Source organism: Zingiber officinale, chromosome 7B, assembly GCF_018446385.1.
Source record: "Zingiber officinale cultivar Zhangliang chromosome 7B, Zo_v1.1, whole genome shotgun sequence".
Lineage (NCBI taxonomy): Eukaryota > Viridiplantae > Streptophyta > Magnoliopsida > Zingiberales > Zingiberaceae > Zingiber > Zingiber officinale.
Window position 1 is genome coordinate 112,833,062 of NC_055999.1, and position 17,958 is coordinate 112,851,019.

Here is a 17,958-nt window from a genome sequence, read left to right on the forward strand (position 1 = left end):
TATGAAATATTCATCTCTTTCATTTAACACGACTAAGGACCGAGAGTTCATATATAAAATATAGAAACTAAGCAAGTTCCATATAAAAAATTTAGAAAACCTTTCCTTAAGCAAAACAGGCAACATAAAGGGTCAAGGCACCCTTCACTAACCATGGCCATAGACAAATGTAGCTAGCTCTGTTAATTTACAAAAACTGAGTTTCTGTTTCTCTAGATTTGTACTTAATTAACATCGATCAAATGCAGCATCAAAGTCGATCGCTAATAGATTTGTTCTCTTCTGTCTCGGAACCATCTCCACCTGCAAGTTAAAAGAAAACTACAACTGATCAGTATCGATCTATACGCAGCTGGAAAGTAAGATACGAAGAAAATGATTGACAACTCAATTGTTACACTCAAGTGTAAGGTAATGCTAGCTACAAGGTGAGTCTTTGAGCTTAGCAATTGAGTTGGGGCAGATGAAGCAGTACCAGTAGTAGTCCCATCGAGGGTGTATCTTGGACATGCGGTTCTCGCCATATGGATACTCAGACTCAGCGCGTCGGGCATTGCGGAAGGCGCAACAGCCGATAGAGTAGATGGAGATGAGGAAGATGAGGACAACGATGTTGAGGATGGAGAGCTTGTGCCAGTCCCTCCTAACTTGCTCCAAGACACCAGCCTTGCATGAGTCGCAGGCGTAGCACAAGACGTTGGCTGCGTTGTTCCACCGATAGCAATCCTCGTCTTGAGCTGCCATGGCAGCCCCAGCATTGTAGGTGCAAGATGTTGGCGGTTTGCAACAGCCGGACTGCATACGCCAATACAGAAGAATTAATATACACGACCACTAGTCTTTTTCGATGAGCTAATCCGAGCCTAAAATGAACTAATCTGTCGAAATAGTTATTCAAACTTGACTTGATTTCTATTTTACGAGTTTAAGCTTGGTTCAAGCTTAGCTAGAATTCGGTTCGTTTAAATATTATCGAGCTCTTAGTTGAAATAAGACTTATTTAATTGTTTTACAATTTAATAGTTTTAAGCTTTTTTATTAGTTATTAAATATGATTCACAAACTTTGTTCGTGAATATTGTTCACTAACAATTCATAATCTTTATTCATAAACATGAACAAGCTGAATATATACGTTTAAGCTTGTTCATTTAATTGACCTTATGTGTATTGATCGACTATAATGAAGCTCTTATCAAGCCAAACACCTCATGAACATTTTTTTCATTTACAATCCATGCTAGTTCTTATGGCGTGATCCTTTTTGAACATGATAATATTGTATTTATTGGCTCTTATTTTTAGTTTTAGTTGGTTCTTTAATATATATTATATTTTTTTTGTTAATCCAGAATACCTGGCTCTTGATCCCAACTAATTTTGGAGGTGGTCAGTCTTCCCCTAATTCGTCCACTGAATAAATCTAGAAGCACAACGGCTCCTGACATGGCAGCCTAGCAGTTCCAGTAGTTCGAGCACAATGGATGTAATATTGCTCTACTTGGGAATTGAACCATGAGTGTGTGAGTATACTGCCCTACCTCTTGTTGCTGTTCTATTCCGAGGGCTATATATTGGATGTTTTATGTGGTAAAATAGGCTATCGCTCGCCCTAACACCCTAATCAATCCGTCCCTTGGTCAACACGGAGGAGATAAATCACGGATGACTACTAGTCATTAGTACAAGTGGCCAAAGCATGGGGAAAAACATGTATATATTGGATGTTTTAGATGTAACAAATGATGTTACAATCTTGTTAATCATGTCCTGCAGATGATATCTTTTAGATCGATATAGAACTAATTGTATAATTTTAAAATTCACTTCAAGATATCTAAAACTAATTAAACTGTTTAGTGAATTAATTATATATAAAAATTTTAAAATCAGTTTATTACTTAAATAAATCATATGTAATTTTATTTTGTATTGGGTTCAGATAATTAATTACATCTATATTGATTGTATTTTATTTCAGATTTAGTCGAATAATAATTCATCATATTCAACAGGATCTAATAATAATTATTTTTATAGGTTTATTATCACCTATTACCTATTGGCTGGTTTGTTAACAAGCAGTGAATTATTTTTACTTGTTAATTTTATACATCAACCCAACAAACTTCATCTATATTATATGATTTCGAGGATCCGCCAAGTGATGGTTTTATCTTTTACCCTAGATCTATATTATATTATTATATTAATTAATATCTCATTAGTAATATATATAAAAAATGGTTAAAGGGTCTTCATTAAATTTAAAGATAAATAAGTTTTTTAAAGTTGGAAAATTGAAATCTTGAAATTTAGTAGAGTTTGCCGAACTAGAAAGATAATTATTTACCTGAATAGGCGAGAGGTCCCTTTGGAGATAATCCAATGGCGTCCAAAACGCGATCTTGGCGCACGTCCTCGACCCAACCACGCACGCCATGGCCGTCTTCCAGTACTGCGGCTCCGTGATCCTCCGCCTCAGCCAGCCGGAGTAGTCGTCGAGGCGGTACTCGTGGTAGACGCGCCCGGGGACTTCCACGCCGCCCCCGCCCCCGGTGACGGCGAATCCGAACACCGTGAGGCCGAGAAGGGCCACGATGAGGAAGAGCATGACGACGAGGTAGAGCCAGAGAGCCCAGGCCACGTTGAAGCAGGCGCCGACGAAGCCGGCGAGCGAGACGATGAGCACCACGAAGCCCAGCACCAGGAGCGGAGTCTGCAGCGACGACTCGCACGTCGCCGAACTCCGCGAGAGCCAGAGACCACTGCCGATCAGAGGGATCGACGCTAGTAGCGTCAACAGGTTCAGGTACCCGATCAAGGAGTTGCTGAATCGGTACGTCCTCATCAAACCCTAGTCTTTGTTTGGATCTCAAAATCGATTTTTTTTTTCTCCCTTCAGAACCCTAGGAGTTTGATGTCGAAATCGCTTCCCCCTTTTCTTCTCTCCACCTGCACTGGCGGCGGCGGCTCCTGCTTGTGAATGCTTTTGATCTCAAAAATACCTCCTTTTTCCTCCTCTCGACTTCTCCATGTGGTGCTGATGTTCTTCCCACTCTTTGCCTGCTAGAAAAATGATTTTTTTTGTGCCCCCTTGTTTAAACCCCCAAAGAAAAACAACCCTCACCCCGTCTCTCTGTTTCCCCCGGTGCTGGTGTTGTTCTTCCCGCAATTTGCTCCAAGAAAAATTCCTCCTTATCCCTTCAGATGCTTTATCACTCCTTTAAGTTTCCCTATAGTTTATAGCCATGAGACAGCAGACTGCTTTAATAATGTCCATCTCTCTTTCCTGTTCCTTTTTCTCAGTTGTGAATGGTGATGACTTGGTACAGTACTTTCAGTGCCAAAAGACATTCAAATTCTGGTTTCTTTTCTTACGTGCTAAGAAACAAATTAGAAGAACCTGTGCTTTATATTGCCACTACCACCACTTGATGAAATTATTAACTATGATTTCTCAATCGGTTTTATCAATTGTCTTTTGCTTTATTTGTGACAGAAAGGATATGATTTAAGACCCGCACTCTCATCCACTAACAAGTAGCTTTAAAAGCTTTGCTCCCTTTGACGGAATTTCAGATAAAAAGGAATTTTGTGTCAAGCTCAGAGAATAATATGGTGACCTGAACAATTGAAAGATTCGAAAGTTGTTTTTTTTTTTTTTGTGTGTGTAAATTTCTTTATTTGTTGCGTGGTAGAATAAGATTCTAATTCTTGAATTATTGAAAAGTGAGAATTTGATTGCTGAACTTAATCAACTGATCTTAAACAAGATTAATTAGCTCCCTTTGATGGAATGTTGTTTTGAGTCCCTCACCCCAATTTTTTATACGCGGGCCACCTTAATTTATATCATCCTAAATTATTTATACGTGCTGGTGCAGGAACTTGAGGTTTTAATCTTGGCAATAAGTTCAAGTTAAGTCATGTGATTTTCTAATATGTGGATTGAACTTGCAAGAAAATTCTAGTTGAAGCTAAGTAAAAAAAGTCTTCGTTGCGGCTATGAAAGAAAGTTTGGGTCAGAGGGGCTGGACGGAAGTCTTGACAGATCGAGGATATCAGACGGAAGTCCTAAGGGTTGAGGGACGAAGATCTAGCAGGAAGTTCCAAGAGTCAAGGTCAGACTGAGCAAAAGTCCAAGCAGGCCGAGTGAACTAAGCTTAACATTTGGTAAACTTTCTTGAGTGGAGTGGTGAAGACACTCTCTCGGAAAAAGAGCAGTATGCGTAGGTCCAACCTAAGATCTCATGAGAGATCTAAAGTTGAGACCAAATAGATCGGAGAGCTATCAATAATAATTATATTTATATATTACACTAACACTGTGATGCATGAAGCTAACTAACGAAACAACTTAGAAAATGGGATCCAGGCACCTCTATCACGTCCATGTGCCTAGACTATTCAGATGTCTCTATCACTTCCAGGCACCTGTACTAGAAAGGCTATCACGATGACAAGATTGGATTGCATAAGGGCCGTTAGAGGCGCCTTAAATTGATTCAGGAGCATAGGTCAAACTATAAAAGAAGCATTGATCAGAAACTTCATGTACTCATTCATTTTATGCTTCAAGCTCTATTATACTTCCGAAACCATGATACTCTACCGCGCTCAAGCTTCATGACATGACAGTGACACAACACCGCTACGAGATCAAATGAACCTAGACTTTGGTAACGTGTGTAGTTGTTAGTTTATATTACTCTTGCTTTCTTCTTGTGTGTTTTATGCTAAAGTTGGTAGTCTTATTACCAATCTATCTTTTGTAAAAGAATCGATTTGATAGTGATTGTTCAACGAAAGTGATCTAACTAACTACGGGCATTGGAGTAGTAGCCACGAGGCTGCAAATCAAGTAAAAAATCATTGTATTCTTTATTGTCTTTTAAATTCCGCTGCACGACTCGGTGGTTTTTCGAACGTTTTGTAAAAGCATACGAAGCATGCTATTCACTTCCTTCTAGCGCCTTTCTTGATCCAACCATATATTTTGAGAAGGTAGGGTAAACTGACCAATTATCCTTATTCTAGGCTTTACAATTCAATCAATTGATGGTGTAGCCACTAAGGTATGTATGTAATGAGCATATCAAATAGAATGAACGGAGGAGTTCCCCCTGCAATTCCCTAGACCATCAAATGTCTTACAAATACAAGACACTACTGATATGGGTGGACGTCTCTGAACATTCCAAGGCTCATATAGCTACGCTGAATGTAAGTGCAACTCTAGGCCTTTGAGTGTTTTTCAACAGCATGTATTTCTATAATTATGGGTTTATCTTATTATTATTGTATTAAAAATCTGGACCTCTTAATTAATTTGATGAATTTTAAAATTAAATTACGATAATGTATTTTTTTCCTTTTCACATAAAAATGTCAAAATTTATTAGTAATTTTCACATATATCAATTAGGAATTTAAAGTTTAAAACTCAGTTGCAGTATAATATTAAAAAAATTTCTCATTAATCAAGCTATAGTCGTGAGATTGAACTATTTTCCTTCCGACTCGGATAGTCGTACAGATCAACCTATTCGCTCCCAACATAAATATAATCATAGATCAAGCTATTCTCTTTTCGATTCAACCGGTACTCGAGAATCGTGAGATCAAGTTTATTAGTCTCTCAACTTGGACATAGTTGCATATCGACATATTCTCTCTCCGACTCCGCAGATACTTGGGAGATGTTAGATTGAGCTTCCTATTTTCTCCCAACTTAGACATAGTCGCGATTAACCTATTCTATCTTGATTTGGACATAATCACGGAGCGAACTATTCTCTCTCTAACTCTATAGGTACTTGGGAGTCGTGCAAACGAGATATTTCTCTCCCAACTTGGACATAGTCACAGATCGATCTATTTTGCCCGAGTCATATATAGTCGCAGACTGAGCTACTCTCTCGTCGATTTGACAGGTACTCGGGAGTCGTAAGATCAAACTTATTATACGCTCCTGACTTAGACATGGTTATAGATTGAGCATTTTCTCTGCTGGGGCTAGAGTCGGCTACTTATTCTCTCGGCTAGGACTCGATCAACCCTTGACAGGCTTCAACTCATTGTCTTCACACCAAATATGACCATATGTATTCCATTTTTTAATATATGTTGTGGTCCTCCTTTTCAGTTCTATCTTGAGCTACTCAGTCACATGAACCTTGACGTTTGTTGACAAGATAATTGTTTAGTCAATCGGACTACATCCTCCTTCGACTAGAGGGAGATGCTTGTGATGCGATGGAGACAACATGGCCCACGTGGAAGGACCCCGTCAACAAAGAGGTTGGGTGGTGTGGTCAAGACTTGGTCAACATAGACTCCACGTGGCAAACCTATCAAAGTCACCGACTTCTCAAGCCGACTCCCGACTTGTTGCACTGACCTCCCAACTTCTTGAGCAGTTTGACTTGTTGAGCTGACTCGATCAGTCGAATCGCAAACCTCTTGATCTACCGACCGTCTTATGTCGAGGTAGGCAGCGTCTTGATCCCCACTCGCCCATGATCTCTTACTCACTTTACCGGAGTACCTCGTACACTTAAAAAAGGTCAAGTTTATGCTAAGTGCAAGTGGGCTCTCTCTAACTCAACATCTCTTAATTACTTTGCTAGGCATCAGAGTGGTTTCATCGGGACAACTCTCGGCGAATCCTTTGATGTTTGTTACTCTCCGCAGGAATCACTGCGTTACAAATAGAAATCTAGAAGAAAACAGCAACATCATCATTCTTTATGCTGAGGTGGTTTGCTGTCGTGTCATCATGGTGAGATTTCTATACCGGAACAAAGCATTACACCAAAATACAAATTCCCACCAAATTAGTACTTCATCAAAAGGAAAAAAATCCTAATATTTAATACATGCTGATGAAACACCTTGGGCGACAAGTCCTTAGTGAGCGGATTCACTAACATGGAATCTGTCCTTATATGTTTTATCATAATCTGACCACTCTAAACTTTCTTTAACCATTAGAAACTTTATGTCGATATGTTTAGACTTCGACGAACTACGATTATTCTTAAAATATAATTTTATAAATTTGTTATCACAATTGATTCTTAATGGTTTGGTAATACTCCCATTGAACTGTAACCCTGTGATAAGGTTCCATATTCACATCCCATGGTTGGAAGTTTCGTAGTAGGTTATAAATTCCACCTCTATAGTGGAAGTGACTATTAGAGTTCATTTAACGTTTTTCCATGATATAACTCCCTCCTGTCAGCATCAAAATATAACATGAGGTTGATCCCGTACTATCTAAGCATCCAATAAAATCGAAGTTTAATATCTAATGATCTCTAGATAACCTAATCTCCGATATATGAACATGTAATCCTTGGTTCTTTACAAATACTGCATAACCCTATTTACAACTTTCTAATGCTCTAGTCCAGGATTATTCAAATATCCGCCTAAGATCGCCATAATGTATGCAAGATCTGGAAGTGTATATACTTGAGCATATATTAAACTCCCTACTATCGATGCATAAGGGAATTGTTGCATTTTCTTAATCTCAAGTTCATGACATTGACAAAGTTACAAGCTAAGTATGTCACCTTTTGACACAAGGGTCGTCAGGAGTATAATTCTGTATGTTACACCGAAAGAACATTTTTTTCTATATAAGACTTTTGTGATAGTTCAAGTGTACACTTTGAATGATCATGAATCATTTGTATGTCTGAGATAAAGAATACATGATCAAGATAATTCATTTCAAATTCATCTGATAGAAATGATTTAGTTTCTATTAGCAAACCCTTATCATTATTTGCCAGTAAAATGTCGTCCACATACAAAATAAATATAATAAACTTGCTCATTCTTAAATTGATATACAAATATTAATCAGTTAGATTCTCCCTTAACTGTATAAACCACTTCATCAAACTTTTGGTACCATTGACGAGATGCTTGTAACTTTATGAATTTGATAGAAATGATTTAGTTTCTATTAGCAAACTCTTATCATTATTTGCCAGTAAAATGTCGTCCACATACAAAATAAATATAATAAACTTGCTCCTTCTTAAATTGATATACAAATATTAATCAGTTAGATTCTCCTTTAACCGTATAAACCACTTGATCAAACTTTTGATACCATTGACGAGATGCTTGTAACTTTAAACTATAACGGACTTTCTTGATTTACATACTAAATGGTTTGAATTACCCTACTCAAAGTTTTTCAGCTATATCATTTATATAGTTTTCTCAATATTTCTATTGAGAAACGTAGTCTTAACATCCATTTAATGTAGCTCTAGATCATAATGAACTTTAAGTGTCATGATTATTCTAAGAGAGTCTTTTGTTGAAACCAACTAAAAAGTCTCCTTATAATCAGTGTCCTCTTTCTGAGTGAATCCCTTGGTGACTATGTGAGCTTTATACTTTTGACATATGAATATCATTTGGTTTTAAATATCTATTTATAATCAACAGGTCTGACACCTTCAGACAATTTGACCAGCTCCCAAACATCATTGTCCTTCATAAACTTCATATTTTCCCTCTTGACTTCAATTTATTTTTTCGGATGAGGATATTATTTGACTTTTTGGAAAGATGTGGGATGATTTTCCAACCCTATATTAAACTCATGCTCTTGGAGATATATAGAATCACGAGACATTGTAGATCTCTTATCTTTAATGGATCTTCTTAGTGACATTTGACCTTAAGGCGGTTGGGAGTCATGCTCAACTATAGTAGGAAATATCTCTATTTGAGCCGACACCCCCTCCACTTGAATGGGAGGTGATATAGGAATATTGTGGTCCACTACCTCTTCTAGTTGTGCAATTTCAATTGTATGTGGAAAGATAATCATTTCACTATCAGCTGCATTAATAGTTATCGTATTAGGATTATTAAAATTTTTCTTAAATGCTATTTTCCTAACTTTATCATTCCCACCATCATTAATGAATTTAACATTACCTGTCTCAAAAAAGGATCTACTCAAGAGATTGTAAAACTTGAAGCTCATAGAGTTTTCAGAGTATCCTACAAAATCACAACTAACTATTCTTGAGTCAAATTTCCTTTTATTAGGCCTATAGGGTCTAGCCTAAGTTGGACAACCCTAGACATGTAGATGTCTAATATTAAATGTTCTATCAGTCCACAACTCGTATGAGGTTTGCGTTATTGCCTTGTTAGGAACTCTATTAAGTAAGTAAACCGTAATCTTTAGTGTCTCACCCCCATAAAGACTTCGATAGAGAAGAAAATATAATCATATTCCTCACCATGTCTTTTAGGGTTTGGTTTCATCGCTCTGCTACAATATTCTGTTAAGGGATACTATGCATGGTGTATTGCGCGCCATGATTTTGCATGCTATAAGATATTCTGCAAATGACGCAAGATATTATTCACCTGATCTGTCAGATCTACTGTAGCATTCACCACCATGATATGAGATGACAGTCATAATCTTCTTACCAAGTTGATTTTCAACTTCAATTTTGAAAGTTTTGAACATATCTAGGGATTGCGACTTCCTTGTGAATTAAGTACAATATCCATATCAGGAATAGTCGTTTATAAAACTAACAAAGTATACTTGACCATTCCAAAAAATTTTAGAGAATGATCCACATATATTTGTATGTTTAGCTTAAAACTCAATGACTCCATCTTGAACTTTTATTACTTTTGTTAATCATTTTTTCCTCGATACTCTCAATGCATATTCTAAAATATGACATATCGAGGAAATTGAAAATTTCTAATGATATTAACATTTCTAGACATTATTTAGATATGTGTCCTAAATGTCTATATCATAACATAGATGAATTTTCACTCGTCAAACCACGCCTCACTCCTACTATTCAGTACAATATTATCCATATGAGTTTCAATATCCAACCTATATAGTTCATCAATCAAGGAACTCGTACCACACAAAATAGAATTTGAAAAAAAAATAATAAATTTTCGATTTCCAAATGAACAAGTGTGTCTGAATTTATTCAAACATGAAATAAAAATTAAGTTCAGTGTAAATGACAACACTAGAAAAATATTTTCCAAATTTAATTTGCCTCCTGAGATAATCCTGCATAGTTACAATTATACGAGTAGTTACACCCATATCTATCCACCAAGTGTTATGAGACAGTAGCTAGATTAACTTCTGAACTGACAAAGTTAAAAAGTTTACCTTTCTTGACACGCCAATTAACGTATCTGGGCAATCCTTCCTCAGATGACCATTCTTTTTACAAAAAAAAAAAATAACTTGAGTCTGAGTCTTATTGTTTTTATACCTTATGCCCTAAAATCTTAGTGACTATAAATTATTTACTCTTACTCTTATCATTTTTCTTCTTCTTATTCGAATATTGAGATGAGGATGCAAAGTGAACGTTATAAGATGTGTCATGCCTCAATTTCTCTTCCTCCTGTACACACTGAACTATAAACTCATTTAGTGTCCACTTCTCCTTTTGAATGTTGTAACTTATATTAAAGAGAGTGAACTGTGTTGGTAGAAAGATTAGGATGATATTCACAAGAACGTTTTCAGATATTTCTAACTTTGGTATCATAAGCCTTGTAACCAAGTTCAACATCTCCATGATGTACTCTTATGCTATTCTGCCCGTTGTACCTCATGAACACCAACTTCATAAAATGTATGGTAGCCCTGACCTTTTCATTTGAGGTGAATCGGTCTGCTAATTCTTTAATGAAGGTTTTAGCATCCTCATTCTCAATTATCGAACCCCTAATGAATTTCGGAATTGACATATTCGTGATTATAAGACTAGTGTGATTTACTTGCTCCTACTTATCAAGAATCACCTTTTGATCCACAGTAGAATAATTGGTCAAAGGTGCAGGGCAATCATGTCTAAATGCAAAGTCTAGATTCATGCAACTTAATAAAATCATAATATGCTCTTTCATTGTCCAAAGTTTGTAACAATAAATACAAGGATGTTGTTTAGATTAACAGAGTACTATATAAAAAAAAATAAAAAGCATAGCTCAATGTAACTAAACAAAGCATGCATCTTTATAGTTGTAAAGTAACAAAATACAACAAATAAAATATGCAACTCTATGGACATTAAATCAGATATTTAGTACAACATTACATTAAATTTTTGGACTAAATGCAATTTGTACGTGGTACTCTCCAAACAACTTATAACTTTATTTACCATACAAAGTGTTTCTTTGGGCCAACCCATCATGGGCATGATTAACCTTATGCATGAACTTTCTTAGTTTGCTTATGTTTTCAAGTATCATTCATAACACTTCTAATCAACCACAGTGTGTTTCCCTTTAGGTCGACACACTATACGCATGACTTAGAAGTCAAACTAGATTTGTGAGCTTACTTAAACATACATTCGGTATAAAGAATGGTTTTTCTTTGAGTCAACCATCTTTAGCATGAATCATCCATCTACACAAATACTCCTAGACTCCCTAGTAGTTCTTGCTTTGATAATAATATTGGTTCAACTAAGTAGTAAGCCTGAAGAAAAATACAAACAACCTGTTGAAAACTTAGCTAATTAGATATCAATTGATTGATATTAGCTAATTGATACTAGTAGTAGTCGATTGCTCAGGCATGACTAATACTCCTTATTGTCAAGTTCAAGACACAACAAGCGACCCACCAATTGCAGTTGATTGCTCCACATCAATCGAGTTCCCTAGTCAATTCAGAAAGATTCTATAAACGAGATCATCCACATTAGTCGATTGACGCCTCATAGTAATCGACTGATAAACATCAGTCGATCCCATCAATCGACTTAGAGACCTTCTATAGACAACCGTTTGAAGATCAATCGGTTGGTCCTTATGGAAATTGACTGGTGAACACCAATCAAACTGCCCAATCAACTCCTTGACCTCTTGTGCCTGACCTTAGGTTCAGCAGATTGGTCCTTATGACAATTGATTGGTAAAGACTAGTCAATCTACCCAATCGACTTCACGAGTTTCTGTTCATGACCCAGGTTAAGTAGTCGATCCTTTATGGCAATCAATTAGTGAACAATAGTCGATCTGCCCAATCAATTTCAAATCGTTCTATGCACAACTTTGGACTTATCATTCAATTGGTCCTTATGGCAATCGATTGATGAATACTAGTCAATCTGCCCAATCGACTCTAGCCCATTCAGTGCCTAATTTTACAATTACCAATCGATTGGTGAAACTCACCCGTTGATTGATATCTGAAAACTTGATTTCTACACAATTTTTCAACTCCAAAAATCCTAAAATTCCATTGTTATTTGCGTTCTTAGTGGATGGTGTGAAAAACTCGAAATGTAGGTTATATCCTAGGGTTGCTCTATTCCACATTAATACATTGATTCACTCATCCAAATGGAATCGAATAAAAAATCAATGTATATTTCTAAATTGCCAAAAAATTGAAAGCAATAGTAATATATCAAAAACAAACTAAAGGATGTATCATCTACATGATCTAACTGTCATCATATTTAAGGCAAAATTAAAATCAATACAATAGCTAACAATGGGCCGACCTATCCATCGCAAAAGTCATTGTATCCCTTACTTGTCATAGGAGAGATTCCTGCAATGCAACAAAAATCTCTTGCAGAAATAGACGGCAACTAAAGTTTGATCTCAATGGGGAAGAATCCAGAGAAGAAAAAGAGTAGCAGAACATTCTCAATTGAATAAATCTTTTCTTTTTATATACCAAGCTTATCTTATAAGGACCATCCACCAAGAAACCCACAATCCATTAATAGTCCATTAATATTAACGAACCGAATGATTGAATCTACACATTTAATCCATATCCATTTAACTAAAAATCCCTTCATGCATCAAATATTATATCACTTAATTAGGATTTAATTCTTTAATGGCAAATCGTTATCTGTTGTTATTAATCTTGTATCAGCCCACCTAACGGACACTTAATCCTCCAAATACACAGAATTAATGGATCCGAAGTTTCATGCAATACTTAACAGTGGAAAGGCGATGAGATAACTAACAATGTATTGCAAGTCAGCAGCGTTCCAAAAGTATCACAAAATGCCTTACAAGGCAACCACTTCTTGTCGAGAGACAAGAGGAACAAGACAACGACAAGAGTGGGAAGATGATTTCCATGGCAATTATTGTGCCGCAGAATACCTTTGTTTTTCAAGTCTTATATTCACTGACCCGTTATTTGCAGGCCAAAATATTGATGGAAGGTAACCACAATTTCGCAAGACGCCTAGAAATTGTCAGTGAGATGGCATCAAGTGGATGACAACAGTTCAAACAGCTGCCCTGCCTCCTGTTCCTTCACCTAATTATGAAACAAATTCCAACTACAGGCCTCAGTAGTGGTAAATCAGCGTGATCAAAACCGTGATTCATTGTAGGATAAAGATGGAACTTCCAAAAGTCCCAGATTATACACAATATCTTAAGAAGGAAACATAATGATACAATCCTAGCTTTGACCAAGTGATTCCTATATCACAATTACATGATCCGAAGCTCATCAACAATATTGATAAGCCTCATGGAATTACTATAGGTAGCTCACATTCTGCTAAGCTTTGACAATTTTACCACATAGCTCAAACATACAATAATTTGTTCTAGGTAAGCAAGATCAAAAACTGAAACTGTGAATGTGTAAATTACAACTTGGTGAAGCAAAAGTAATTAAAAATATAAATATTGTTCAACCTGTGTGATAATAGTTTGATAAGTTTTGTTGCGCTACTGTTAACCTCATACAGGTGAAAGACACCTAACAAGGCAACTCGTACAGTATATATGCAGAAAAACAGAAACAAAAGTGCAACTTATTTTTATATGCATTATGCACTAGAATGTCTCAATTTCAAGCTTCAAAGAGCAACAGCAATCAAATAGAGATTCATAGGTTTTATCCTAACAATGTACTCGAGGTCCAAGAAATCAAACCCTATGCCTCTCACATCCAAAGTGAGCACTTTGCCAGGTGAATTATAGTTGTCTTTATCATTCATGGAAGTTAAATCTTATTTTAGTTGAAATTTGTGATTGCTTAACTCTACAAATAGCAATAACATTATATGATACATTCTGCTTGGCCTACAAGTATCTATGAATCTAGTCACCATAACAGCACAAAGGAAGGATTGCTGAGTAAAGAAGAAAAAGAATCACTTTGCAGCAGATAAATAAAACTCATACAAGAGTAGTAATAATATTTGCTTTGCAAGTTCACATTTCACTACTAGAAATATTGGATGAATACACATGCAGAAAGTGATTTAAAGACATACTTAAGTAGCATCAAAAGTATATTCTGACTAATATTTACAATTACATATACAACAGAATCCAGATGTTATTGGATAAAACATAATTTAGAATTGTGTATACAACAGTGTGCAGATGTTATTGAATGAAACAGAATTTGGATGTGATAAATTGTACCTTTATTTGGAGATTTTTAGGAAGGCCAGTTGCATCAAGAAAATTACGACCAACTTGATGCCAGTCAATTGGAATTTCAGTGTCATATTGGTCATCCTTCAATGGGGTTGATCTATTTCTCTGTTTAAAATGACCACCTATCCACGGAACCAGAACCTTATATTCATCTGGATTTTGACTGGTATCGGAAATCAAAATCATAAATACTTCTAAATCAAAATCTTCCATGGGAAATGTAGTAAGCTTCTCCAAATTGGGCCAGCGGTACACTTAGCAGTTTTGTAGAAATCAGAATATCTAGTCTAGTGCCAGTACATCCTGTCATACCATGAATTGATATATCAGTATTCCTAAGGTTGTCTATTTGTAGGTTCTCTGATGTACTATTCAATGATTCCTCTAGACCAAAGTGCAATTTTTGTTCTAAACTATTTGCACAACCTAAAGCATCAGATGGCGGCTGGTGGCAAACTAAGTGGAGCCGGCCGGTAACCCTAAGTTTGGTGTTACATGGTTCATCATTTTTTATAGAAATTTATCATGAAATACCATTTGATCAGTTTCTAGATCTCCAAATGCTGAATTTAAACCCGTTGGTGATAACGGTGGAGCACCACTATGTAATACAGGCAATATCAGAGAAATAAAACGTCCCCTTCTTTCAGAAATTGAACTACAAAGACGTTTTGGCAAAGAATAAACTTGTTCTGTGCATGGTTTCAGTGGTTCCACAGTCCTGGAGTGCTGGAAAGAATGGATACTGATTGACAAAAAATTATTGGGAATGTTATGTGAAGCAGGTGACAGAGTAGGGGAAGGGGAATAGCATGTAGATGGTGAAACTGAAGGAGACTCTGAACTACACTTGGAACTAATGGAGCCAGAAGAAACAGAACTAGGAGACCGGAATGAAGGAGATGCTAAAGCATCTACAGCTAAAATTTATTTTCTGATTCCATGTGGATCAATATCTCTGACTGATGCAGTATCTGAATAGACTCTGAAGACGTCTCTTGAGAGGAACTTATGCCTCAATATGTTCCAGCTATTTTCTCTGGCAGGGAGTTGGGTCTCCTGACCATTACTTGAAGAAGAGAATGGTGGGATGACACCTCCAGTGAGAGCCCTATAAAAAAGCCCAAAGTCAACATCATAGGATTCAACTCTCCTTGCACCGACTATCATCTTAGCAGCTGATTTCATCAGGTCCTCACTGACCTTTCTGCCTCCATGTTCTGAAAGTTGTGGACTGGACAAGGCCTCCCAGAATTCAAAGGGCTCCTCCCCTTCTTCAATTGCCATAATTTCCCCTTGAACCCGCTCATACCTTACCACTTGAAAGGCAGAAGCTTGTGCATCCTTCTCCATTACAGATTCACAGTTACTACCAATCCATACGTAGATGGATGAAAGAGCATGCACGATGAAAGCTCCCCTAGAATCCAAAGCTGCAGGAGAAGGATTATTTAGCAATTTAGGAACAAGATGCAAAGGATCGTAGGGGGAATGTGGAGCCATTCGGTACATCCTGAGCACTGAAGTGGGGCTCAATGGGATCGCATGGACCCTCTTCTGGCATTGTAGCAATTGACAAGCAAAGCCCATGTTGGGATTAGCAATCCCCCTTGCAGCCTTTACGAATTGGAAGGCGTTGTCAAAACTCTGCCCTTCTCTCCACATCAAATAAGCTATAACCAGAGAAGTAGATCGCGACACACCCTGACAGCAATGGACAAACACCCTCCCACCTTGCTGCCGAACATCCTCGAAGTAATCAAACACATCATACAAAATACTTGTTATGTCCTCTGTTGGGCTGTCCTGCAACCAAAGAGTCCTGTAAACAAAGTCGGTCTTGAAGTATTCTGGACAAACAAAGCCAACACAGTTCAAAACATGGGTGATCTCATGCTTTTGAAGAATTTCTAGGTTTCTAGCTACATAATCTCCACCGAAGTAGATATGGTCCGCGACCTTGGAGCATTCCTTATCATAGAAGGCCAGCTGATCTCTCCTACCTTTTGAACACGGGGAAGGAAGCTCCAATTTCATGACATTAACCACCGGCTTGTGGGTTTCCGCCTTTGCGCTGGGGGTAGGTGGCTGAGGCCATTCTTCAAGATCATCAGAGCCAGGCTTAGGCCACTCGTCCAAGCGCCGGCGAACGATGGCAAGGGGCGGGAGACCCTGTCTAGCCTTTTGGCTCTGAGATCTGGGCGTGTGGGGAAGAGGGAAGCAGCGGTGTGAGCCATATCCAGAGCTATTGTCACAGGAAGAGTAGTCCAAGGCAGGATCCTGCGCCAACGTCCGGGAAGCGGACCATGATGCTGACCTCGTAAAGCTCATACCATCGGGCATCGAGCCGGAGGCACCTCGTTCGCTACCCATTGCGCAATTGCCGCTCTGAATCAAGTACTCATTCTTCACAATCGCCGAGTGATGCCGATCGAAGTGGTACCGCAAAACTGCAGCATACCAAAACAAAAGGATATTCTGATTAAACAATATTGAATTGTAGCTATTTTCTCGATGCCTCCAACGCTGGCAAGCAAAAGCAGCAGTAATTCATCCGAACACCCACCGATCTTGCATCAAGAGACCTCCGACCACGGAAGAAAGTGAGAGAGAGAGAGTGAGAGAGAGAGAGTGAGAGAGAGAGAGCGAGAGCGCGGAGGAGGAGGAAGAGGAAGAGGAAGAGGAAGAGGAAGAGGAACCCTCGTCGGGTGGGGGTGGGGGTGGGGGTGGGGGGACAGTAGTTTTGGAAAGGCGATGATGCGCTGGACTAATGTGGACGAAGGATCGAGAGCGACAGGTGGCGAGTGGAACGGCATTTGACTGGACTTTGGAACGGTCGGGGGTGGTCCCAGTTTGACGGAGAGAAATTGACCAGTCGTCGAGGGCTATGAATTCTAATTTTGAAATTTATAATTAAATTAAGTAACGGCAATGCGACGGCGGCTCGGAGAAAGAGATCTGTTGTTCTATTGGACATTTGAATTTTGGAATGTATTTATGTAGTTCGGATCCTCTGTTCCGAAATCTATCTGTCTCCATATTTCTCTGTAGATCGGATGATCCAGATTATATTTCAAGAATATTTTGCACATCATAAGGATAGTGTACACATCTTAAAGATGTCATGATGCCTTGAGATGTAATCTGGACCATCTGATCGATAGTGGGACATGGAGACAAAGAAATTTCGGGACAGAGGATCCGAACTAGTATTTATTGCGTAAAAATTATGAAGACGTCCTTTTCATCCATGCATCTATTATATGTAAAAAAACACCATAAATAACAGAAAATTCAAAAATGGATAATCATCATAAAAAAAAAAAAATCATTCCACCATCCTCACTCAATTAAAAATGAGTTAAAATTTTAAATTGATGAATCAAAATTAAATGAAGATAAAATAAAATTCATCATTAAAAATCTTTTGCTCATAATCAAATGTGGCATATAATGAAATTT

General features: G+C 37.6%; 2 protein-coding genes, 1 long non-coding RNA gene and 1 pseudogene across 3 annotated transcripts; 1 reads left to right on the top strand and 3 right to left on the bottom strand.

The window, feature by feature from the left end:
* LOC122006955 (tetraspanin-6-like) lies at positions 1-3,490 on the bottom strand. Its single transcript, XM_042562662.1, has 3 exons — positions 2,354-3,490; positions 476-795; positions 1-303 (listed from the first exon to the last, which is right to left on the bottom strand). Exons 1-3 carry the CDS (start codon positions 2,849-2,851, stop codon positions 264-266), a joined length of 858 nt encoding a protein of 285 aa, XP_042418596.1. The 5' UTR covers positions 2,852-3,490; the 3' UTR covers positions 1-263.
* LOC122006957 lies at positions 2,701-3,726 on the top strand. Its single transcript, XR_006118810.1, has 2 exons — positions 2,701-2,839; positions 3,503-3,726. It is a non-coding gene; the product is annotated as an uncharacterized LOC122006957 (long non-coding RNA).
* A 9,192-nt stretch (positions 3,727-12,918) lies between these two features.
* LOC122006960 lies at positions 12,919-14,751 on the bottom strand (the record flags this gene model as incomplete). The annotated part of the gene is made up of 2 exons (XM_042562667.1): positions 12,919-13,354; positions 14,482-14,751. Coding segments are annotated over 2 exons (321 nt in total), but the record flags the coding sequence as incomplete, so codon positions are not given.
* On the bottom strand, positions 14,624-17,843 carry LOC122006958 (annotated as a pseudogene).
* Positions 17,844-17,958: the final 115 nt, after the last annotated feature.